The 25059-nt window shown below is 54.1% G+C and overlaps 1 protein-coding gene and 1 long non-coding RNA gene across 11 annotated transcripts; one reads left to right on the plus strand and one right to left on the minus strand.

Annotated features, from left to right (window-relative positions):
* Positions 1-2674: 2674 nt before the first annotated feature.
* LOC138120427 (thyroid hormone receptor alpha-like) lies at positions 2675-16208 on the minus strand. 10 transcript variants are annotated; one of them, XR_011155871.1, is made up of 6 exons: positions 15742-16208; positions 14296-14357; positions 12261-12560; positions 11704-11903; positions 9961-10088; positions 2675-3386 (listed from the first exon to the last, which is right to left on the minus strand). XR_011155871.1 is itself a non-coding variant. In XM_069033108.1 (5 exons), the coding sequence occupies exons 1-5, from the start codon at positions 15792-15794 to the stop codon at positions 10083-10085; spliced, it is 621 nt and encodes a 206-aa protein (XP_068889209.1). In that variant the 5' UTR covers positions 15795-16208; the 3' UTR covers positions 6520-10082. The 10 variants fall into 10 exon arrangements, 4 of the variants coding, with proteins under 4 accessions (XP_068889209.1, XP_068889180.1, XP_068889190.1 ...); XR_011155867.1 differs by lacking the exon at positions 2675-3386 and adding an exon at positions 4885-5242 and having other exon boundaries at positions 8377-10088; XR_011155870.1 differs by lacking the exon at positions 2675-3386 and adding an exon at positions 6520-8479.
* A 3990-nt stretch (positions 16209-20198) lies between these two features.
* Positions 20199-21817, plus strand: LOC138104500 (uncharacterized). The gene is made up of 3 exons (XR_011148090.1): positions 20199-20556; positions 20637-21672; positions 21773-21817. It is a non-coding gene; the product is annotated as an uncharacterized lncRNA (long non-coding RNA).
* The last annotated feature ends 3242 nt before the right edge of the window (positions 21818-25059 follow it).

Genomic DNA, 25059 nt, shown 5'->3' on the forward strand with positions numbered 1-25059 from the left:
GCCCGTCCATGCCCGCCTGTCCCCCGCCGACCGCGCCTGCCCACTCAAACTGGCCGCGCGCAGCCGCGCCACGCCTCCCCATTGGCCAGCCCTCGGCCCGCCCCGCCTTCCTATTGGCCGCTGGCCCCGTCAATCACGCGGGAAACCCCGCCGCCCGCAGGCACCGCTCCCACGGCGGCCGCTACACGGCGGCCCGGGCGCATTCCCAGGGGAAAAGGAGAGTTGTTATCAACACTCGAACCTCCCAAGCGTTGTTATTGCTCAGAGAGCTGCGCCGGCACTGAGCTACTCCCATGCGCCTGCACGGCTTTGGGGAGGGGCAAGACCACGTCCCACTCCTGCCTGGAGAAATTTCAATGCCCTAAAAAGTAATTTCCCTTCTCTCTCTCAGACCCAGGGCCAAAGCAGCTGTGCAGAACAACCCGGGGGATTTATGGGAGGGTGATTCTCTCAGGAAAGACCCCAGACCCTGAGGAAACAAACCCACCCCAAATTTCCAGCTGAAAACACGCTGCTTCCTGAACGGCAGCGCACAAAACTCTCTATAGCCAGACAGGAGACGACAAACCAGAAAAAGCCAAAAGATGTGCTCTGCCTGCATGCACTCTCTGACTGGTAATTTCAAAGGAAATTCCCCACAGATCGTAAGCAGTCACCTACAATTTGTCCTCTGCATTCATGACTGCCTTGGCTTTCTGTAGAAGTGTGTCAAACATCCATGCAGGCGTCAGGGCCTGGGCTGGCTCGTTTATGGCTCTTCCTGACAGGCCCAGGCCAAACCCAAGCACCCCCCTCACTGCTCCAGCCCCACTTTCAGGGAAATACTGACACGGCTTAGAAATACTCTCCTTCCCTGCAACTCACTCTCTCCCTGCGCATCCCCGGAGAGGATTTACTCCGCTCTTTGCTCCCGACAGCACCTCTCCAGCGCAAATCCCACTTCACACAGACACTGACTAAGCAGACCTAAGGCAGTGGTTCCAGCAGCAGCTGCAATCCCCAACTCCCTGTCTCCTGCACAGCTCGTCCAAGCACTCCCAGCAATCTCACCTCGGCCCAGAGACTCTCTGTCCGCAGAGGGAAACACAACCCGATGGCACGCAGCTCTGGCACCACATTCCCTCTTCCCTTCTCCCTTTTTCCAGCACACCAGGCTGCTGGAAACAGCATTCCCTAGGCAGTTCATCCCAACACAGAGAAGAGGAGCCTGTGACTTACCCACACCATGAGCAGGACAAGGGGGGCCCTAGCTGGCAGGGACAGGTTCTTCTAGCACAGGGGTTTCTGAGCCCAAAAAGGAGCCTTACTTTGGCTTCCCTGACTTATTCAGCAGCCCTCTGGAAACACGTGGCAGGGAGGGAAGCTGCTTTTCCTGCCACCATTCAGCTGCCAAAACCAGTAACCCCTCCACAGTGCTGCTGCAACCTTGCCTGGCCCTGGGGCCATAGAGCAGGAGCCTTGTGGGCATGAACCTGCCCTTGATGCATCCCCTGAGCAAAACCCACTAGTGAAAGGTGGTGAGAGCAACCAGGGCAGGGGTGGTAAGCAAATCTGTGAGCCCTTAGGAGAGGCCTGTGCCATCAGAAATGTAGAATGGTGTCTTTCAGTTGAAAGGGTCATACAGTGTTCATCTAATCCAGTTGCCTCACCAACCACGCTGACATACAAAATAATAAGCAGAAACCTTATTTCTGGTATTTCCTCACTTCTAAGTCTCAGAACTTGCAACTAAACCTACTCAATCTGTAAATTTGCGTATGTCATTGATTAGATTATTTGTAATCTTTCTCACTGCTGAAGGGTTAACATGGTGTCCTTATATCCTGATGCTTATAAATAATTAAAGACACAGCAGAATTCTTCACTAAAATCTACCATAGTCTTTTCCAGAAATGATTTCTAATCCTTTCCAAGACAGCTGCACAAGTTAATATTAAAAAAAAAGTGCTGAACCATATTTCACAACTTGCCAGCTGCCTGCCAGGGCAGAGGGGTGCATGGTTCTGGCAGGGAGGGCACAGCCTCAGCACCAGCCTGCTTGGAGAACCTGCTCTGCTCAGTGCCAGTGCCTCAAGCAGCAGTGCCTCAGGAAGGAGCATTTCCCAGCCCATCCAAAAGGACATAGGGATTTACTGGTCTGGCCACAGGGAGGGGGTGAGTGCTGCAAGGGGGAGGCTCCTGCACAAGTCTGGAGTGGGCAAAGAAGGCACAACTGAGAAGGAATGGCCACCTCAGCCCCTCTCCTTCATTACAGCTCTGCACCTTCCCCTACCTGTAGGTCATAGGGAGAGGTGACAATGGGCACTGAGGGAATCAGTTGGCTGAGCAAGCTGGCGGGCAGAAGGTCCAAGAAGCTGACTTGTAAAAAAAACCAAAACCTAGAAAGGTTAATCGTGATTAACCACATATCAGAAATGCCTTCCTCTCTAATGGTAAAGCCACTGACACACTTTTTCTCCTCTTGCTTTGTCATTTATCTCGTAAATCAACCCATCTGCTTTCAAACCAAACGTGCCAAGTAAATATGAAGATTATTAGGAAGCCTTTTTATTTCCCTAGAGCAAATTAAACAGCTGGAGGTTACATTTTTTTAATATTGCCAAGGTGTTACCAGGCGTAACAAAAGGCAGTTGGCTGCACACACAGCCCCGCAATGTTTCACCGGGCTGATGCAGCAAAATCAAGGAACTTGTGCCTTGCAACCAGCTGCAAATGCCGGAGACGCACCGCTGATTTTATGGCAGCTGTCACACCAGAAGAGCTGATCCTCCCAGACAGTGGAAGTACACAATTAGGTCACATTAAACATCGAGAAAATGCCACAGCAGTTCCCCATGCCAACTACAAGTGAGTGACACTGGAAAACAGTTCCTAGCTGGCAAGAACCATCCCAGCATCAGTGCATAATTTCTGCTAAAAGTTTACAGATGAAGTCTGAGGGTGCAGAAGCGTGAGCAATCACCCAAACAGAGGGATTCATAACACTTTCCCACAAGGCAGAGAAGTGAGACAGGCAAGCACCAAAGACTGGTTTATCCCCCCTGGGAAGCCACCGCTACCTCCTGTTCACAGAAACAGAGGGGCTGGCTACAGCATTCCTTCAGGAGGGTTTCCTTTAGGGCCAGAATAACAAGATGAAGCAGTGATGCTCACAGCAGAAGCTTCAGACTTGTGAAGGCTTTTTTTCCACGTACAACACCAAGCTCCTAGCCTTACCACAGGAGCAAAAGTATTTGCAGTGTCCTTACCATTGCACCCACACACTACAAAGTATGTCCTTGGCCAGAGGTGGACTAGAGAGAAAAGCACAGCCCACTCTGCTTACAGAAAGCCTTTTTGCATCCTGTCAGCACCACCTACATTCAGCTTAGTCCAGTCTTGCAAACCTGAAGTCAAAGGTAGTTATGAAAGGTAGCTGTTGTCACAGGTAACAGACATTCTGTTGCACAATAGTTGGTGCTCGCCACAAATTGCACTGAAACAACTTCTATGCCATTGCCACAACAGTGGTAATTATTTAAAACATGAATAAAAGGGCTCTGTACAGGAGGGCAATGCTGCATGGGGAGAGAACACACCACACCATGTAAACTTCAACACTGTGAGAAGTGACAGTCTATGTCTTTTTACTCCCATATACTCCCATGTATCTTGAAACTACTTGTGGAGTCTACTGATTACAAAAGCATGGTAATTTTGCCTGTGATCAAAGACATAGCAATGATGCAGCAGCAAGCAGTGCACCTCAGGGAAATGTTACACAGTTTTTGGGATGGTAAGTGGGCAGCACAGCTTTCTCAGCACATGAATTAACACCTCAATTCTTTAAAAGTTTCCATTTTACCAGTTTCTTCACCAGGCTTTTTCAGTAGAAGCACTAGTTGTCACGATCAGCAGTCCTGCTGCAGTATCTCCTCTGCACGCATCCTCACAGAGCATCCCCATGCTTCGCTCCCAAACACAAGAGCAAGGCTATTCTTTACACTTTTAGGTCAGCCCTTTAGCACAGGCCAGGAGCAGCATCTCCTCCCAAAAGCAGCTGTCAGAAAGGCACAGGCAGATATGCATGCAGGAAGTAACCTCCTGAGGTACTGCTGCTGCACTGCCCATGACCAGGGTCTGAGAGCAAAGCCATGCACCAGCACATGCTAAGAAGCAAGCTGAGGGCTTAGAGGAAACAACCAACCTCCAAGATATTTTGAATTGTGAAACAATTTAAGCTACAGCCCAGAACAAAGACGTCAAAGTTATGACACCCTCCTAAATCAGATTTAGTCTGGTCTGTCATGGCACAAGATTACAATGTCACACTTTCACAGAATGGTTAAAGATTGGAAAGGGACCACTGGAGGTCACCTAGCTCCCAGACATGCAAGGGTCCCCCAAAGCAGGTTGTTGAGGATTGTGTCCAGATACCTTCTGAAAACCTCCAAAGAGGGAGACTCCACAACTTCTCTAGGCAATCTGTTCCAGTGCTTGGTCATCCACACAGTAAAGTTCTTGCTCATGTACATCAGTTTCTGCCCGCTGCCTTTTGTACTATTGTTGGGCAAAACCCAACCAGAGCCTGGCTCCATCCTCTTGGCACTCTCCCTTTCAGATACTGATAGACTTTGATGAGGTTCCCCTCTCTGGCGTCTCTTCTCGAGGCTGACCAGGGACAGCACCCTCAGCCTTTCCTCATACATGAGATTCTCCTTAATCATCTTTGTTACTCTAAGCTGGACCCTCTCCAGAGGCTCCATGTCTCGCCTGTCCTGAGGAGCCCAGAACTGCACACAGCACTCCAGATGTGGCCTCCCCAGGGCCGAGCGAAGGTGCGGGGTCTGTCCCTCCCGGGGAGGCTCTGGCGGCCTGCGTGAGGGCCGGGCAGGAGCGGGGCGCGCCGGCTGCTCCCTCGCGGGGCCGCGCTGGGCTCGCAGCGCTGCGGCTGCCGGGCCCTCGCTCCCGGCAGGGCCCGGCCTGGGCCCCACCGCCCGTGCGGGAGCACCGGCCGCCAGACCCGCCTCCCGGGACACAGCCCCGCTCCCGCCCGACCCCTGCCCCGCTTACAACACCTCGAGCCATAAGTGACAGCTGGGCTTCGCAGGACCGAGCGCGATGGAAAAAGGGAATCCAGCCGAAATACACATGCCTCACACTCCCAAGCTGTAGGGTGGTCTGATGAGAGCAAGAGCTCATCAAGACAGGCCCAGCCTAACCTGGGGGAGACCTGGGACAGAGGAGCTTGAATGTCCCATACCTGGGAAAGCAACAAAAAGCCTTAACCAAAAATTATTTAATTCGTTTATATTCAGCATAAGTTCTCCTCCCTACCTCCCCATGCCCTCCCCACGACCCCAGCCAGCCTGGGTTTTGTAGAGTAATTTTAGGGCTCCGTGTTTCTGACCAGATCTCATCTACTGTGACATCTGAAAGAGCCCAGTGAGTGGAAGGCTCCAGCCCACAGATAGCCAAGAAAATCTAAGATTTCCTTGCTGCTCATGCAGTTTTCTCAGACTGTTTGTCAAAAGTTATTGGTGGCTATTTTTTAAATGAAAGGAGTAGAGAGAAAATAGCTTTGCAGCATATTGGGCTAGCAGATTGTTCAGACTCTGTACAGGGACAATAAAGCTTTTAGGATCCTTTGATTGACATATATAATGAATGTAGCTGTCAAACTTTTGTGCAGCAATTTTATTTTGTATTGGCAAGCTATTTCACTGGCCAGGGTTTTGCATAAAAGGAATAATTCACATTGTTGTGGTGCTGCTATTTACAGAGCCTAGAGGACAGTGGCATCACTACAATATAAATATTAATATTCAAATTTCTTTTGAAATACATAATTCTGTATGCAACCTATCCTACGTGCACATCTTCACACAGGGAGAAAGGCATTGGTCTGCAGAGAGAAGGGGGCCTGGAGCCGCTGGGGGTTGTTGTTCATTCACTGATTCATTCTGTAGCCTTTGAAAAGCCACTTAGTTACTCTGCACTTTAATGTTTCTCTCTGTGGAGCAGAGAACAAAGCCTCAACACAAACTGCCATCACTGTTACCAGTCAGAGTGGCAGAGGTCACAGAGCCAGCATGGGGTCAAGGGGCTGCTCTGAGCAGCCCGTGTGTGCACAAAGCCCAGGACAGCTGTGCTCTTCTCAAACAGCTGCTTTCTCCTGCCGAAGCAGCGGCAGGATCAGCTTGGGCTACCTAAGACAGCAGTTGCTGCTTGCCCACTACCTTTCTTTGATTATGAACAATAACTTGCCAAGAAATCACTAGCCTCAGAGAAAACAGGCAGAAAGCAAACGAGAGGGCAAAGCAAAACATAAAGGAGAGAGGGGGAAAAAAAAATCCATATAAACAAGGATGATTCTCACACTCTATTTGCTATGCAGTCAAGCCCACAAGTGGGTTGTGTATCTGAAGGTGGAAATACAAAGACATGTCCTGTTCCCTGGGGAAAGGTAAGCAACTTCTCAAATTATCTTTAGAGGCTGTTATTAGCCTTGCACTAGCACTGACATAGCCTGTGCCCAAAGCCACAGCATGCACACACTGTATCCATAAAAAGAGATATTCACAGCTCTGCAGCTCATAGAAGTGCTGTGCCCGTGCTCTGGTACCAGTATCATTTAAAACAAAACAAAAAAAAAAGTTTGAGTAGCAAGTGAGCGCATGGAAAGGACTTGAACGGCAAGAATTTGGAAAGAGCATGGGAATCCAGCTTGGGGTGCTGAGGTCAATGGGCACACAATTTTTTAAGAGTGTACCAGGTTTGTTTGTTCAGTCATTCCTATATTCATTTTCAATTCCAGAGACAGGAGCTTCATGTCTAGCCCCAAAATAACAGCATTGTCTGAGACAAAGCCAACTTGGTAAGGGGTACCAGAGCTTTTCCCAGCCCATTTATGTAATAAAGCATTATATACAACTGTTGGAAAACATACCAGTTTAAAAATTTTTTATATATGACTTTGGCCAGGTTTGCTCATCTTTGCCTCAGGGAAAGGGAACTGAAGCTTCTTTCCAGGGCATTGTTTCTCTAGGTGAGGCCTGATGGGTTTAGCATTTCAAAAGACTAGGAGTAGCCCCAATAAGATAAAGCCATTGAGGGAACATCACCAGAACAGATGTCAGCGGCCATCTAAGAACATCTACCCCTGAAGATCTAATTAACATCAGAAGCGAAGAAACACAGATCTAATAGGAGACCAGATACTAGGAACTACACAACTTGAGACCAATGAACACTGACCCAATTCGTTTCTATGAGTTTTGACTGTAAAAAAGATCTGAAAATTCTAGTAAAGGTCATGTGTCATGGAATGATTCTCTCGGCACACCCGGGCTATGTGTGGATGAGATGATTTCTGTGCTACATCCTGGCCAGAGAATAAAGTAGTGCCTTGACTCTCTAACATTAAAAATGTTGCTGGAAGCTTTTTTGTTTTTCCTGCAGTTTCGGTGACACAACCAGGAAGCAGAACAGGAGCTTTATGGCCCTGTTACTTGGGTCCTAAAATACAGAGAAAGAAGACAGGGCAGAGAGCAAAGAAGAAAAACAGAGCTTTGTCCTCATTCACATCATAGCCCTGTAAGGCTTTGACCAAAAGATATAACTGTATAGTGAAACATCTATGGGGGACTCTCTTGTCTGGCACAGAGGGGTTCTGCAGATGGACTTCCAGGGCGGGGAAAGAGTACCAAGTCGGCAACACAAATTACTTCAGGCCAAACTCCAATACATAACTACAGATTCCATAGATACATCCAGCCTTAAGCCCAGAAGCAATACAGGTGGGGAGAACGGAGCCTGGGTGATTTAAACTACGTGTTTAAGCAGTTCAAGGTAACTGGAAGTAGCGCTGGTGCCTCTGGGTTTCTCTGTTCATTATTTAAGGTGAACATAAAAACACAGAGTGCAGGAGCCCAAGGATGTTCCTCACTGGCTTCAAGCTGGCAGTTTCCTAAAAGCAGCGCTTGTTGCTTTCCTTGGTTTGCCGACCAGCAGTGCCACCTCCCCTCCCTGCTGCCATGGAGCTCAGCCTTCCCCAGTGTTAACAAAATGGCACGTTACTCTACTTGGCCAGATTTTAGCTCTGAGAATTTCATTCTGAACAGTTCAGCATCTGCTTTAGCCAAAACAGTTCCACTATTTCCAGGAATATTATTAAAGGAAAAATAGACTGCTTGGCACATGTTACATAAATTCAGGCAACCTTTTATATGAGGATCTCTAGCTTCAGAAGGGAAATTTTGAAATCTGGCAGAGAGGTGACCTTTGTGGTAGAAATGTGTCTATCCCTATTAAAACCTACCTAACTTTGGCCAGATTATAGAGCAGGGAAATACTGCAGTTAAGGGCGCAGTAAAGAGTTCTGAGAATTGCACTTACTTGCTGTTTCTGCTGTGGGCAAGAGGTCCCTTATCTCCTGCAGAGCTGCAGCTTGTGCTCCCCCACTACCTTGGCCAGTTATGGCTGCACAGGTCCTCCATGGCTGGATGACGAAATTACAGAGCCAAGGGTGAGCAGAGAGACCAGCATTCCATCTGACGTCTACATACATTCCCGTAATTTTCTGATACAGGACAGCCCCATCTGTCACACAGCCCAGGTTCAACGGCAGCATCGCGAGTGCTGCGCAGGCACGAGGGCACTGCAGAAAACAAACTGTGACCAAAAAAGTCAGGGCAATTACAATACATAGATGCACAGCTGGAAGAATTAATGTCAAGCAGACAATGGCATTACAGACGTCCCCTAACAATGAGGGCTTGAATCTGCTGTCTCAGTAAAACTCTCTAAATTAGGTTTGTGTGCAGCATACGGAGAGTTTCTGAAAGAAATATAAATATAGGCCATCATTCTGCAAAGCTTCACAAACCCAAACCCTTGCATTCAGGTGCCATCTCACTGACTTTGCTGCAAAATCAAGGCCATTCACGTTAAAAGCACAGACAAGAACATCTGCTCAAACTGAACTTGTAGAAAAAAGCCCCAGTCCTAGGTAAGGCAGAACACACGTGTTTTAATTTTTAAAGTCACTATGACACAGAGACTTGTTAAGAAATGCACGTGCTTTTAGATGTATAGGGCTGCTGGAAGGAAAGGCTGAAGTTTTTTTACAAATGCCTGTAGCTCATAGGTTAAGACTACCATCAGACCGATATCCTTCAACACTCCAACTTCAATACCAAAATTGTAAGAACCTCCTGCATTCCATTCCCTAGTACGGTAACAAGACAAAGTCCTCACCCACCCTGGATCGTCCAAACAATAGAATACAAGGTTGAAACGAGCCTTGTGGTTTGAGGGGCACCTTCTGCCCAAAAAGCCCAACTGTGCATCCAGATAAAAATGAACACCACAAATAGAGAGTACAAAAACCACGGAACACCGCTTCCAGCAGGCGCCCTCGTCGGTATTTAAAGGCGTGGCTCAGGCAACAGCAACAAAGCCCCGAGGCAAAAAGCCTGGGAGGTCGGGGTTGGGTTTTTTTCCATTCAAGCCACACGTGTTCCCCAGCGCCCATTACCGGGACTCGCTCCGGGCTGGCGCCGTTCCACGGTGCGAGGGGACCGGAGAAGCCACGCGACCCACGGCACCGGCGGCACTCGGTGCCCGGGGGCGGCCCCGCGCCGGGAGAGCCCCGCCCGCCCCCGGCACCTGGACAGCTCATCCTCTGCACCTGACACACTGGGGCACCGGGCTTTCCTTCCTATGGATAACAGGGGAGAACGAGGGGGGGAAAGGATGATGGACAGATGAGGGGGAGAGGGGGAAGAGAGGGGAGTCGGGTTGGGGAGCAGGGAGAAAGGAGGGCTGGGGGGATCGGGGATGCACAGGGGAGCTGGGAGAGAGGGTGGGAGGCACTGGGGAGAGGGTAGGAGGGAGGCTGGGAGAGAAAGGGAGAGTGTGGGGGAGAGAGAAAGAAACTGGGGGGGTCTCTGCTTTCCTACCCCCCCGCAGATCCATCACCTTCATCAGCAGCTTGGGCCAGAAGCGGGGAATGTTGTGTTTGCGGTAGTTGATATAGTGCTCAAAGGCCAGCAGATACATCTCCTGGCACTTCTCAATCTTCTCGACACAGATCAGCCCTGTCAGGTCTGCGGGAATCAGGGAATCATCAGGGGATTGTGGAATCATGGAATGGTTTGGGTGGGAAGGGACCTTAAAGCTCACTCAGTTCCACCCCCCTGCCATGGCGGGGACACCTTCCACTATTCCAGGGTGCTCCAAGCCCTGTCCAACCTGGCCTTGGACACTTCCAGGGATGGAGCAGCCACAGCTTCTCTGGGCAGCCTGTGCCAGGGCCTCAGCACCCTCACAGGGAGGAATTTCTTCCCAATACCCCATCACAATCTCCCCTTTTCAGTTTAAACCTCTCCTTGTCCTGGCACTCATTGCCCATGGAAGAGTCCCTCTCCCAATCCCATACCTGCAGGGATTCTCCCTCCCACAGGGCTGAGTGTCCCATGCACCCCCTGGGTGTTGGGGTGCCCACCCCACAGACCCACGTCAGCCTGGCAGGGGGCCCCAGGGCACCAAGGGGACCTGTGCTCCTGGGTACCAGGGATTGGGGTGCCCACCTCATGCTCCTGGGACCCCTCCCAGCCTGGCACAGCTGCCTGAAGCTCTGGGAATTGGGGTGCCCACTCCAAACCCCCCCAAAATCCAGGGGGGGCACGGTTTCCCACCCAACACACCCTGAAGATGTTGTGAGGCTCTGGCATCAGGGTGCCCACCCAACACACCCCCAAGACAGTCAGGACTCTGGGCATTAGGGTGCACACCCAGTGCACTTCCACGTGCTGGGGGTTGTGGGCAAGGGGGTGCCAACACAACAATCCCCGTGCACAGCCTCTGGGCATGGGGTGCCCTCCCAATTCCCCCTGAAGCTGCTGGGGATCTCTGGCATCAGGGCGCCCACCCAACACCTCCCCAGGACAGTGAGAACTCTGGGCATTGGGGTGCCCACCCAACACCCAACCCTGATTCCTCTGGCATGGGGTACCCACCCCATTCCCCCACTACTGGTGTGCACGCACACCTGAGGACATGAGCAGCACAGCCTGGAGCAGGGCCACCTCAGTGTCATCCAGGTTGAAGGCAGAGAGGGACTTGCCATGGTGGCATTGGGGAACGTGGTGTGGCCGTGTCACCCCTGGGACCCCCACAGCAGATGGGTCATTGGGGGGGTGTGGTGTGACTGTGTCCCCCGTAATGGACAGTGGGGTTTGGGGGTGCAGTGTGACCGTGTCCCACTCTGGGACCCCCACGGTGGACAGTGGCAGGGGGTGCAGTGTGACCCTGTCCCCCCTCCCTGAGACACCCCGGGGGGTGTGATGTGACCCTGCCCCCCCTCTGGGGCCTCCATGTCACCGGGGAACACTCGTGGCAGGGCCAGTGCAGCAGCCAGAAGAGGAAGCTGCGTGACAGGGCCAGTGACAGGGCCAATGGCAGGGCCGGGGCCACCCGCGGGCACAGCTGTCCCCTTCGGTCACTGCTCACCCCTGAACCCTTTAGGGGTGACCAGCTCAAGGACGCTGGGCAATGTCCCAACCCCCCTCGACTGCCCAAGGACACCGGTGACATCCCAAACCCTGGCACTGCCACCATGTGTGTGCTGAGTGTGTGAGTGCTCAGCAGATCCTGGCTAGGGCTGGGGGCCAGGGTGGGGGACCGAGATGGTGACAGAGTCCCTCCACTGCATCCCCTCACCAGGAATTTCCGCTTCTGCTTCCAGTGGCTGCCCTGGGCATTGGTGCTGCGGTGGGCTTCTGTCACAAGGCAGATCAGCTCCCACTCCTCGGCGCTGGGGCGATGCTGCAGGGACTTGATCATCTCCTCCTTCTGCTGCCACTCCCGGTTCTCCTCGATCAGCTTCCGCTTGGCTACCCGCTTCGAGTCATCCAGCACCACTGCCGGACCCCCAGCATCAGCCAGGATCCCCCTACATCAGCCAGGACCCCCCATCCATGCATCCCACAGCTGCAGCATAGCACCCCATGGTGACCCCCCCCAGCCTCCTCCTGTGGCTGCTCTGGGCATCCCAAATTGCCCCATAGCACCAGGACCCCAACCCACCTCCCAAAAGCCCCCCACTATCATCTGGGATGCCCCCCAGTCAGCTAGGACCCCCCATTCATGCATTCTACCCCACTGCTGCATCACATACCAGCCCGGTCCTGCAGCTGCTCCGGGTACCCCAATGTGCCCCAGGGTGTCGGGACCCCAACCTGCCCCCCAGCCGAGCCCCCCCACGCCCCCCAACTCACGGTCCATGGCCATGCCCACGGAGATGCACTTCTTGAAGCAGCAGAGCTGGCACTGGTTGCGGGTGATCTTGTCGATGACACAGGAGTAGGTGGGGTGCAGGTTCTTCTGGATGGTCCGACGGAAAAATCCCTGGGGAGGGCATGGGGGAGTGACCCAGTGAGCACTGCTGAGCCCCCCTAGCCCCCTGCCCCAAGTCACCTTGCAGCCCTCACAGGCGATGCAGCGGTAGTGGTAGCTGGCGGCCTTGTCCCCGCACACCACGCACTGTTCATCTTTGTCCAGGTAACTAGGGATGTACCCTGCGGGGACCCCCAGGTCAGGGACCCCCAGGGCACCCCAGAGCAGGGACCCCCGCAGCGGGGACTCATGGGGTGCTCCATGACAGGGATTCCCATGACAGGGACCCTCAGGGCACCCCAAGTCAAGGACCCCTGGAACACCCTGTAGCAGGGACCTTCCCACACACCCCACATCAGGGATCCTCCAGGAATCCTGAGTCAGGGACCCCCTTGCATGCCTCACATCAGGGACCCTTGGCACATGCAGCATCAGGGACACCCCACACACCCCATGCCAGGGACCCCCAGTAAGCCCTCCCCTCCCTGTGCCTCAGTTTCCCCTCTGTCTGCACCCACTGTCTGCCCCACCACTACCCCTGCCCTGGCACGGGAAGGGTTAACACTGGGGGTGTGGGGGGGGGTGCCTGAGCCCCCCGCGCCAATAAAGCCCCCATTATCCCATTATCTGGCCGGGAACCGGCAGCGGGGGGGGGTCCCTGTCCCCCTGGCACACAGAGACCCACTGTCCCTGTCATTGTCCGTGGTCCCCCCGCCTGGCAGGCCAGGAACCAGCCCCCCACCAGAGTCCCCCCAGCCTCCCCACCACCGACTGCTCAGGGAAACTGAGGCACAGATTGCCCATGATGCATGGGGTGGTCCCCAGCACCCTGGGCCCCTCATGTCCCTCCCGGGAGCCCACCCTTGTGTTTTGGGGGGGCTGGAATTGGGGATCCCCGAAGGGTGAGAGGGATGGGAAAGGGACCGGATGCCTGGGTCCCCCCTGCATGGAGCACCTGTAACTCAGGGGAGTGTCCCCAGCACCCCAGGACTGCCGCACCCGCCCGGGATCCCACAAACTCAGGCGTGGGCACCCCTCGAGCCCACTCTGGCGCTCTGCAGGTGCCGGATGCTGGGGTCCCTGGGTGCTCCCTCCCTCCGGGAGCGGGGCAGGTGCAGGGGATGGGCGGGAGCCGGACGCTTGGGTTCCCCCCTGGCCCCCCATCGGGTCCCGCCGGCGCCGGCTGCTCCCCGCCGGGAATGGGGCAGGGCGGGGGGCAGTGCCCGCAGGGCCCCCCTTATCGCCCACCCCAGGGCGCTGCCGCCCCAATGGCGGCACCCCGACCCACGAGGCGCCGAGGGGGATGTGGGGGACTGGGACCCCAGCAGACCCTGCAGGGATGTGGGGTGCAGGGGGGGACATGGGAGTGGGGTATCCATGGGACTCTGGGGTGCCTGGGGGACATGGGGACCTTGGGGTGTCTGCCAGGGACATGGGGTGTCCATGGGACCCTGGCCTTCCTGGGGTGCTCACAGGGGATAAGGGGTGTCCGTGGGACTCCAGGGGACCCGGTTGAGACATGAGGCATCCGTGGGACCCTGGGGTACCTGCATGGACACAGGAATCTTGGGGTGACCATGGGGGACAAGGGATGTCCATTGACTTTGGGGGACCCAGGTCATACATGGGGTGGCCAGGGGACCCTGGCAAGGACTTGGGGCCCCCAGGGTGCCTGCCAGGGACATGGGGTGTCCGTGGCACCCTGACTTGCCTGAAGAGACTTGGGGACCCCAAGATGTCCACAAGGAACACGAAGGGTATCCAGGGGTCCCTGGTAAGGACTCGAGGCCCCTGCAGTGCTCACACGGAGTGCCTGCAGAACCCGGCGAGCACATGAGGTACTCGGGGGACCCGGGGGTGCCCAGCAGGGCCATGGGGTGCCCGGGGGGGTTCGGGGGGTGCCGTGGGTCCCCGTACCTGACATGCTGCTCTTCACCAAACATTGGCTGCTCTTTCTTTTGCGCTTCCCATCCAGCCACCTACGGGAGGGGGGTGACAGGCTGAGAGGGTGCCCACGGATTCCCGCTGCACCCCCCCAAACTTCCAACAGCCCCCCAAAACCCCCCTCGAACCCCCTTCTCTGCTGGGAAATGGGCAGCCCCCACCCAGGGGTCCCAGTGCAGCGATGTCACAGGTGGGGTCCAGCCCGGGGGTGCGGGATGGGGGGGGTAGGAGAGGGCCCTGGGGACCCCCCCCACCCAGAACACCCTTGTCGGGACCCCCCCCTCCGGGACACGACACTGCCCTGGGGGGGCTGGGACCGAGCGGGGGAAGGGAAGGGAAGGGAAGGGAAGGGAAGGGAAGGGAAGGGAAGGGAAGGGAAGGGAAGGGAAGGGAAGGGAAGGGAAGGGAAGGGAAGGGAAGGGAAGGGAAGGGAAGGGAAGGGAAGGGAAGGGAAGGGAAGGGAAGGGAAGGGAAGGGAAGGGAAGGGAAGGGAAGGGAAGGGAGGTGGGGGAGGGGAAGGAAAAGGGTGGGGGAGGGGCTCCTTCCCAGTCAAAGACAAAATGTCCTTTTGGCTGAGCGGAGAAGTGACGTCATCGGGGCTCAGCCAATGGCGGGCGGCGAGGGTCCGCGCGCGCCCGTCCCCGCGGGGGGGGCCCGGGGCCGCGGGGATCGGCACCTGCGGGGGGGGAGCCCCGGGGACCCCGCATCCCCCGGGGCCGCTCCAGCCCAAGGGGACCCCGGGCCGCCACCCCCCACCGGGGGCCCGAAATAGTCCCGGGGGGGGTGGAGGGTGAGGGGAGGGGGCGGCTGGGAGAGGCACGAGTGGGGGGACACCATGGCGGGGCACGAGTGGGGGCATGTGGGCGTGGGGACACAGGGACACCAGGGGATGGACCTAGCCGGTGACATGTGGGGGGCAGGGGGACACGCAGGACATGGGCACGTGTGGGGATACCCAGAACGTGACATAGGGACACTTGCGGACATGTGGGGTACAGCGGGGCTGGGGGACACCTGGGGTACGGGGATGTACAGGACATGGGGACACCCAGGTTCAGAACATGAGTGGGGACACATCGGGTGGACGGGGACATGGGCACAGGGACAAAAAGGGCACCCAGGACACAGGGACACACGAGGCATGGACATATACACAACCACACAGGGACACATGGGGACACAGGGGGTACCCAGGGCACGGACACATACGTGACCACGCAGGGATGCATGAAGGCACACTGGGCACGACGACGCAAGAGACACAGTGGGCACTGGGACATGGAGACACTTGGGGACACACACGGCATTCGGACACAGAGGGCACAGCCAGGTATGGGCCACACAGGGATGTGCTGGGACACGCCAGGCGTGGTGCCACACGTGTCCGCCGCATGTCCCCGTGCTGGGGTGGGAGCTCACCGGGTGTCCTCTGGCTCCAACAGCGGGTCCAGGGTGCTGGGCTTCTGTTCCATTCACTGCAATTCCATCAAGGAGCGCTCAGCACCGACCGAGGGGGCTCCGGCGCCACGCGGGGGGCCACGGCTGGGGGGCCACGCCGCGCACCCCATGGTGCCCCTCAGTGCTCAGCACCGCGCAGCATCCCGGGCTGGATCCTGCGGGACAGGGGGGTCAGCCCAGACCAGCCGTGGGGGACACAGAGGGGACACCCAGGGAAGGGTGTGAAGCCATAAGGGACCCCCAGGAGCTGTGGCCACCGGGGAGGACTGGGTGTGAGCATGCAAGAAGGGAGGGAAGGAGGAGTATAAGGGCAGGAGAAAGAGGGGGAGCGGGGGCCTCACCTGGGCCACGCCCGGGGAGGCCGGCCCGGCCGCAACCTCCCCAGGCTCTAAGGGAGCAAATGGCGGCAGGGGGCGAATTCCGGGGCTTCAAACACCTCAGCCCCACGCACCTGAGCCGGGCCCGGGACCGCCCCAGAGCCCCGGCCCCGCCCGGCCCCGGGGCCCGCCCTGCCCGGCACGGGGGCGGCTCCATCGCTCGGGGCCCCGCCCCTCTCTCCCGGGCCGGACCCGCCCCGCGCACCGGGGCCGCTCCCGGGACCGGGGCTCCGGGTCCTGCCGGCGGCCGCTGCGGGTCCCGGGCGGCGCCGCCTCTTCCCCGGCGGGATTGGGGCTGGCATCGGGACCGGGAGGAGCCGCTCCGGGACGGGCGCTGGGGCCGAGCCCGGCGCTGCCGCTCCTGCTCCGGCCGGCTCTCCACGGGGAGCCGGGGCTGTGCCAGCGCCCGGGCAGCCCCGGGATCCCGAGCCGGGCCCGACGCGCCGGGCCGGGCTCCGCTCAGCCCTGAGCCCCTCCCGGAGCCCGCCGTGGGCCCCACGACGCGGCCCCGGGCTCTGCCGCCAGCCCCGGACGCGGCGCTGAGTCGCTGCTCCCGAGCTCTGCGTGAGGCCGGGGAGCCCGGCTTCAGGCTGTGCCTAAGGCAGGACTCGGAGCTCAGAGACACAGACTCGCCCTAGCCCGAAAAGCCCGCTTTGAGCATCAAAACACAGCCCTTGTGCTTTAATTCAGGTCCAGCAAAATGCAGCACTTCAGTTTCTCTTTGTGAGCCCAAACACACAGGACTGGCTCTCTTCCTCAAGCCCTGAAAACAGGATTTAGTCACTGTTTCGGAGTCCCAGCACTGGCCGTACCAACCTGCTCTCAGGACTCTGTAGATAGAGAAATGCTGCTAGGAAGGATTTTCTTGCTATTTTCTAAGTCTGTGAGAGACTGCACAAAATCCCAGCCCCTCCCAAGCTGCAGCTCCTCACACCAAACCTCGGGGGAATCCCTGGTGCTTCCAACACTGCTGCAACCCCACCTGGAGCTGAGCTTCCAAGGTGTCTAATCCACATGCAAGCCTGGATAGTCCAAAACCTGCAGGAAAAGAGGAGGCAAAATGAAAAGGAAAGGGGGGGAAAAAACCCAGAGTTTTGGGTTTTCCCCGCGTTTGCAACAGGATTGAAGGGCAGGATAGAGAGGTAAAGAAGTACCAAAGGCTGCAGTATTTCAGGTGATTCAGAAGGGAGAACCCATTAGTTACAATAGCATTAGTAAAGGCAAACATCTCCTATTCCCTCATTTTAAGGGGTTCAGTTGAAGCAAACTCCCCTTTTTCAGCATTTTAAGGGTTTAAATCCACACTTCTACCCATGCCCTGGCATCAAATCTCTCACAAGGGAGCGAGCCCAGTACATATATAACCTAATGCTGCCCAAGAGTCCATTACTTTTCTTGTTCTTATTCATGACACTTATGGCCCTAACTAGAAGCCCCAGCAGGAGCTACACCATTTATACTACTACTATTCTTCTCTTGCCTACTTAGTTGCCTACAGCATACTACCCAGGAATGACTAATGAACAATTACACATGTTAACAAGGAATTACCCAACTCACCTGCCTATGCTGCTGAGACAAGAAGCTTCTTCTCTTACCTGTTACCTACTCTTTTGGCAGGTGTGGCTGTAGTAAAAAAAGAAGGCACCTACAGAGCCCCTTACTCCCCTGGAATTTAAGTCAGAGCAGCCAAACAGCTACAACTCCTCCCAGTGCTTTTATCCCTGATGGTAAAATTGCCTCCTCCCTTTTCCCGGGCATTGTGGGAACGAGAGGCGGGCCTGGCCAGGGGTATATTAACCCCAGTCCTGGGTAAAAGAGGCCCATTTCCTCTGTGGGGTTAGTTGGGGTAAGGGTGTCTTCTTATTTCTGTGAAGGGGGTCTTTTGGGTTTTCTCAGCTTTTTTTCAGCAGGTACTTTTGGTATCTGAAGTAATAGAGGCTTTGAAGACTCTGTGAAGAAGATAGCATTAAGTGCATGGTTCATGGCAACTTCCTGAAATTCCAGATTGTGTCAGGTACGATACTTCAGTTTTTTCAGCAGATTCATTTTGCTGCAAGAGGAAGCTACCCTGGGTCCAAGATGACATTGGAGATGGAGGCTTCTGATAGGTAAGCTAAGGACTGTAAGTATGAGTGGGAGTGGGAGCAGGGTCCCAGTTAGTAGCTGACTTGTTGGGATTTGGCTTGTATGCCACTCCACGGGTGCATTGATTTTGGTTTTCTTTGTCATAGCTGACTAAGATGCCAACCTGGTGATCACAGTGCCTTTGGAGAGGGCTGAGGTGGACTCCTTTTGCATCCAGTGTGGATTCACATTGTTGGTCACCTAAAAGCTAAGTTGGGGGCCAGGACCTAGAGATGGGATGATAGCAGGGTAGTGGGTTGGAAATTCCTGGGAGAGATGTAAAAATTAATGTAGGGGAAAGGGATGCTCTCCAAGGGGCTTGTTAGGTAAGCTAAAGGGAGTAGCCCTACTTTTGATTGCAACTGTAGGGTGTGCAGCGCAGAGCAGTTCCAGTGTGTGTTGTCTCGTCCCGTGTGTGTTTTGTGTCTCTGGCATCCCTCGGATCAGATCTCTGTGCCTTTTATCCTTAAGGGGCTTATCATAAGCATTGGCCATCATCTCTAGGTTCTTGAACTTTCGTACTTCTTGGTAGGATGCCAATGTCACTTGTTCTTTTACCAGTGGGCTTGGCCGCATCTTGGAATCGCATCTTGGAAGCATTGAGTCAGATGTCTTTTGAGGCCTTGTTCCTGGCTGTACTGCCATCCATCCTTTCCAGCCGTGAGCTGTAATGTCCTGGGGCTTGCAAGATTGTCAGGAGATGGGAGCATTCTAAATGTGGCATTGTCTCTCACAGCCATCTTGATCACTGTGACTGACAGTTCTTAGAACAGGTCACTGTTACAGTCTTTTCTTCTGCTCCTTAGAGCCTCCTTCATCCACCATTGCCACACCCTCGGTTGTCTCTTTTGGCGTCGTCTCTTCTTCTTGCCATCGTTCTTCTTGCCGAGAGCTTTTTTTATCATCCTTGTGTCCTACTGTTTGTAGTATAATGTGTTGAGTTTGTGTCTCACCTGGAATTGCTCTGCCCTGTAGAGTAGTCCTGAGGAGGGGTAGGTGGAGAAGAAAGGAGACTTTAGAGGGAACCTTTTGCTTTGCTTAGCCACCCGAGCCACGCCTCGCACAGAGTGACTGTGGCCAGTCTGTGTGGTGTTCAGTGGAGATGTGGGAGTGGTGCAGTGGTGTCTTGCAGTTTTATAGTAGTTTGTCCTAAGGCCCACTGTTGTGGGATCCTAGGCAGTTTGCTTTGAGGAATGAGAACTTGGGAAAGGCTAAGCTTTCCCTGTCTGGGTAACTTTGACAAATAATTCTTTTGCAGATGGATAGGATGTAAACCTGGTATGAACAGAGGAGGCCAGAGGAGCACAGCAACGAGGTGGGTCGGTGCCTGAAGTCCAAGCTATGGCCTGACTTTGGGCTCTACGTTTACCTCACTGTTGGGACTTTCATTTTGAAGATGTGAAGTGCTTGAAGCAGCAGGGTATTGGCACTGGGGGGACCATGAGCTGGATGAGTATTGATTCCAGCACAGAACTGGATGTTACTGGAGTTGTTGTATTAGTGATGAAACTATAAGTAGCCTTTGATTTTTTGTGTTTTACAGGTGGTCTGCAGCATTCAAATTGCTACTCCAACATGAGAGACACCCTTCCAGACAGAGGTCACAGTTGAGCACTTTCAGGTGGAACCTGCCTCGGCAATGCAGCACTTTTGGACACTACATCGGTATGTGCCTTTCCATTTTGTTTTGCCCCTTCTCCCTTGGGAAGGTTGGTCATCATTCAGCTTTTCAGGGGTGGTGTTTCATGGTGGTTATGTTGCAGAGCTGTTCTTTGTCCTTGTTTTTAGGAAGTAAACCTGGATATCAGCAGTCAAGGTCAAATGAGTGAGGTAAGCAGTGACCAGTGGACACAACCAGTTATTGCTTGGGTGCCAAATTCTGGGGCAGCTCAAAGCATGCATTGTCTAAGCATCCATTTGTGTGTTTTAGGTGGCCCACTCGTATTATGCCTACAGGGGCTGAACCCCCTCATGGACCAGCTGATGGAGCCAGTTTATCACCCTTGAGCTGCCCCTGTGAGCCTTCCAGAACTATTACAGGACTCTGCGATGAAGCCTGTACCTTTTCTGTTTGAAGGTGCCATCTGGGCAGCCTTTGGCAATGGTTGAGGAGTTGCAGCGACTCGGGGAGGGAGGGAGGAGCAAGGGTCCACTCAAGTTTCAGCAATGCCCCATCACCTTGTCTCCTTTTAACCCAGGTATACCCTGCGCCGGCAGCCTTGGAGTGCGGCCACGGTGTATGAGCCGAGGACCGGGGCGTTCTCAGGAGACGGTGAGTAGTGGGATTGTTGGGTTTTGGCTGATGTGCTGCTGAGTTCAGGCACTGATATTTGGTTTTCTTTCTTGTAGTAGACTAAGAGAGAACAGCTCACTGAGGGCAGGAACTCCCCAGAGGACGAGGCGGCCTTCTTTTGCACCTGATGAGGATTTGCATCCCTGGATATCCGAGAGCTAAGTCGAGGGCTACGCCTCAGGGAGGGGGATGAGAGTGGTGTGCTGGGTCAGGACTTGGTGGGAGGGATTTTTGAATTAGCTTTGGAGATGGGGATGTCCACGAGAGGGCCCCTTAGGCCGTGTAAAGGGAAAGTCTCACTTTTGATCACAATGCTGAGGTGTACAGGGCAGAGCAGTCCCGGTGTGTGTTGTGTCACTTGTCTATTGTGTGTTCTGTGTCTTTTGGGCATCTTGTGTCACATGTCTTCTGCCTTACCCCTTTGAGGGGCTTATCAGAAATGCTGGGCATCATCCTTAGCGTCTCCTTTGCGTTCCTTGGCCTGACGCTGGTACCCTTGAACCTTTGACTTGCAAGCTTGGACATGCATCGGAATCGCATCTCTCTTTAGCAATATCGAGTCAGACACCTTTTACAGTCTTGTTCTGAGCTGTATTGACAGCTGTGCACCACAACGATCCATTATAACAGATTAGGACTTGTGAGAATGCGAGGATAGGTGGAGGATTCCAACCGTATGGTTCTCGGGCATCCATCTTTGCGGTTCTTGGCATAAGTCCTTCTGTTAGGGTCTTTTTCTGCCGGAGTTCTTTGAGCCTCATCGGCCTCATCTAGGTCATCTCATTGGTAATTCTTCTTGCTGAGAGTTTCCTCTCCTTGTTGCATCCCCTTGTTTGTCATCTCCTGTGTCACAGGTGTCTGTGTGTTTGGGCCGGGGCTGCTTTGCCCTGCTACATGGTCTGGGTGTAGGTGTAATAGGATAAGTCCTAGGGACTTGACATTTGTAATGTAGGGATTAGTTGGACTCAAGATAGTATTTCTAGATTGACACAAGATGTCTGGAGCTGGTAAGTTCTCATGCAGTACTTTGACTTTTGTCATAACTTTCTTTCAGCTGCAGATGGATTGAACCTGTGACAGAGTGCCCCATACCAGGTGAGGTGGTTCCCACAGGAAGGTCAGTCACCGTTTGTCTTTGCAGGGCAAGTGTAAATGGTGACTGTGTTACAGCTTTGTTCTTCATCTTTATTTGTAGGAAGTAATGCTGAATAGCAGTGGTCAAGGTCGATGGAGCGAGGTGAGCGGTGACTGGTGGACAGAATGAGTTGTTACTGCTTGGGTATCAGTTTCTGGTGCAGCTCTAAGCATCCGTTTTTGTTTGTGCATTTTAGGTGGTCCACTGGGAAGGTGTCCTGGCCCTGGGGATGCTGGAGGCCAGGTGCGTGTAAGCTTAAGGTATGGGTGTGGTGTACTTCAGTTGGAGCAGGGAGGCTGTGGTTTCAGTCTCTCAGCATGTTTTTCTGCTTTGCTTCTCTGCAGGTGCTGCTGCTGCCCTAGGCATGCCAAGGGACAGAGGCGAGCAGGTGAGTTGGTATTTAGGTGGGGCGACTGATAGGTGAGAGGTACGTGGCAGCATGCGAAGCGTGTCCCTTTTTGCTTTGCAGGCATCGTCCGGGCCACCTCCGGAGTCGGATTGAGATTTGAGGTGAGCCTGGGCCAGCGGTGCAGAGGGAGCCCGTGCATTATTCTTCTGGAGGGCGATAGTCACAGTTTGTTTTGTTGTCTTAGGTACCACAAGTAGGTGCAGAGCCTAAGTTTGGAAACGGCCGGTAAGCGATGAGCCTCGGCAGTTATGAGGGAGAGGGGCATTGTGCAAGGGGTCACTTCTGGGACGTGTCATCACAGTCTGAATTTTGTCATTGTTCTGTCTTTTGCAGCCGCCGAAGTGGACTGTGGGCCATGTATTGACGTCCACGGTGCTGAAGCATTGTTTTCTGTCGAGGATGGATTTCGTCTGCTGGTCTTCAGAGAGCTAAGTGTGGGGACTGTTGGTTGGGAGAAGGCAAACACCTTTGGAATCACAGGAGGCAATTTGAAGTTAGCTGAGAGGAGAGGGCTGTATTGGGCCGGGCCCCTTGGAGGTTAAGGGAGTTTTTCTTCAGCATCACTCGAGCCTTTGCCGGGCCGGGCAGTTCCAACCCATCTCCATGTTCTCGTGAGCTTCGCATCACTGGATTTTGAGTCTTGATGTCATTGTCCGTCTTTTCACCCGAGGAGCCTGCCTTCGGGTCTGGCATGATTGCCATGGTCTAAATTTTGCCTACTCTTCAGTGTAGCCACACTCTTGAGCATAACACGCGGGCATCTTGCATCTTGGCCATTTGTCGGTCGGTCATGTTTTGTGATGTCACTTCAGCCTTTGGCGGCAGAATCCTTCTCTAGGGAACCCTTTGTATCACCTGGCAGTCGTTGCCTCCTTCTCTAGGCCTGCTGCACTTCTTGAGCATCCTCTTACCAGCTTTGGCACTAACTTCTTATAGGGAGTTTACATTTCACTGTCACATACTACTGCCGTAGAGCCTTCTTTCCTTCGGCATCGTGGGCCTCTGGCTCATCTTGCACTAGGAATCTTGGGTCCATCAGGTGAAACTGCTGGGCAGTTTCAATTTGTGTCTGTGATGTGGTTTGTGTCCGTTGTCTTCAGTGTCACAGGGCTTTGTGATGTCTCAGTTCTTTACAGGCATCGTTATGGGCCATATCGGCAGCGGGAGTACTTGCATACTTTCCTGGATTGGGCTTATTCTGGCATCTTTATGGTTTTGCTTTTTGAGACCAGAAGTACACAAGATGTTCCTATCCATCTTCCTTCTCAGTTTTGGTAGTATCTTTTTTCATGTGCCATTCCCTTGGACTTCTATATGCAGTGTACTAGACCCTCCTCACTGCAGTAGTTCCATAGCTTCCATCACCTCAAAGCATCCTGGTCTCAAGAATTTATCTTCTGAAGCGTTCTCTCAAGTCTTCGTGTCATCTTTGCTTATATTTGATGCACTGTGTGTCCATGTGCCACTTATGCTTGGAGCTGCCCTGCCCTGGCACATTCAGTCATGGCTCGTTTGAACAGTTTTAAAACTCTCCCTCTCTTGTCTGTGGGCTTTTGGGTAGAAAGCTTATGGGCCTGGTGTGGGGATAACTCCTAGCTGTCAGCTACTTGTAGACTGCCTCATGCTGTCTTGCAGGTCCCCGAGGCAGATTTTGATCCCTATGGTCACTGATGCTACCAATTTTCCCAGGATCTACTGTTCCACATCAAGGAGCAGCAGATGGAAGATGCTTTAACATCTTCTTTGGGGGGGGTGTTTCTAGTAAGGGCTGCAGTCAGAGTGTAAGCTGAAGAAGGGGTGTCTGAGAGTGTGTCTGTCTGTGTGTGTGTTGACTGGCTCTAACCTTATGTGTGTGGTGTTTTTTGCCTTTCAGGTTCTTCAGTTCATTTTAAAATTTTGAATACAAAAAGCCCAGCTGGTCCTGCCCATGCTGTGGGGTTAGTCAGAGGGACACAGGGTTCCTCTTCTCCTCTCTGCTGGGATGAACTGCCTAGGGAATACCATTTCTGACAGCCCAGTCCTACTTGTGTCTTTTGGAAAAGGGCAGAGGTGAAGAGGCAACTGCCAGAGTTCCTTGGGGATGATGGAGTTGTGGTGTTTGGCTGTGCCCGGAGGGGCAGGTTGGGCATTATTTGTGTGTCTGAGGACTGGTTTGGGTGTTGGGGAGCCCAGGGAGCTGAGCTCTCAGTGCATTCCCAGCTCTCCCAGGGGTGAGAGCTGGTGCAGGGCTGGGTGACAGCCTCTGGTTGGGCTCGGGGCAGGCACTGGCCCTGGCACAGACATGGAGTGGTTTGGGGACGCTTGGGGAGCAATGGGAGGAAAATGAGGGATGGTGCTGGGCAGAGCGATCAGCCTGTGCTCGTGTCAGTGCGGCTGTGCAGGGCACTGGGATCTGGGTAAAACTCCAGCTCTCCTGGTGTTCAGGAATGCAAGGTCTGAGGGACTGGATTTACCTGGGGCTTTCCAGGAACAAGGAAATGTGGTGCCAGAGCTGTGCCCCGTCAGGTTGTGCTTCCCTTTGGGGACAGGGAGTCTCTGGGCTGAGGTGAGATTGCTGTGTGAGTGGCAGGGAACAGGGAGCTCAGAATTGCAGGCACTGATGGAATAATTGTCTTAGGTCTGTTTGGTTTGTGTTTGTGAAAACTGGGATTTGGGCTGGAGAGGTGCTTTTGGGAACAATGGATAGAGTACATTTGCTCTATGGATGTGTAAGGAAGGACAGGGAAGGGGAGTATTTATAAATTGTTATCAGTATTTCATGCAAATTTGGGGTGGAGCGTTGATGTAGGTGGGTGGGTTTGGCTTGGGCCTGTCAGGACTAACCACAAAGAATCCAACCAAGCCCCTGACCCCTCAAGGCATCTGTGAAACACTTCCACAGAAACCCAAGTCAGAAATCCAGTGATAATGGAGGTAAAATTATAGGTAATTGCCTATG

This window comes from Aphelocoma coerulescens, chromosome 1A, assembly GCF_041296385.1.
Source record: "Aphelocoma coerulescens isolate FSJ_1873_10779 chromosome 1A, UR_Acoe_1.0, whole genome shotgun sequence".
Lineage (NCBI taxonomy): Eukaryota > Metazoa > Chordata > Aves > Passeriformes > Corvidae > Aphelocoma > Aphelocoma coerulescens.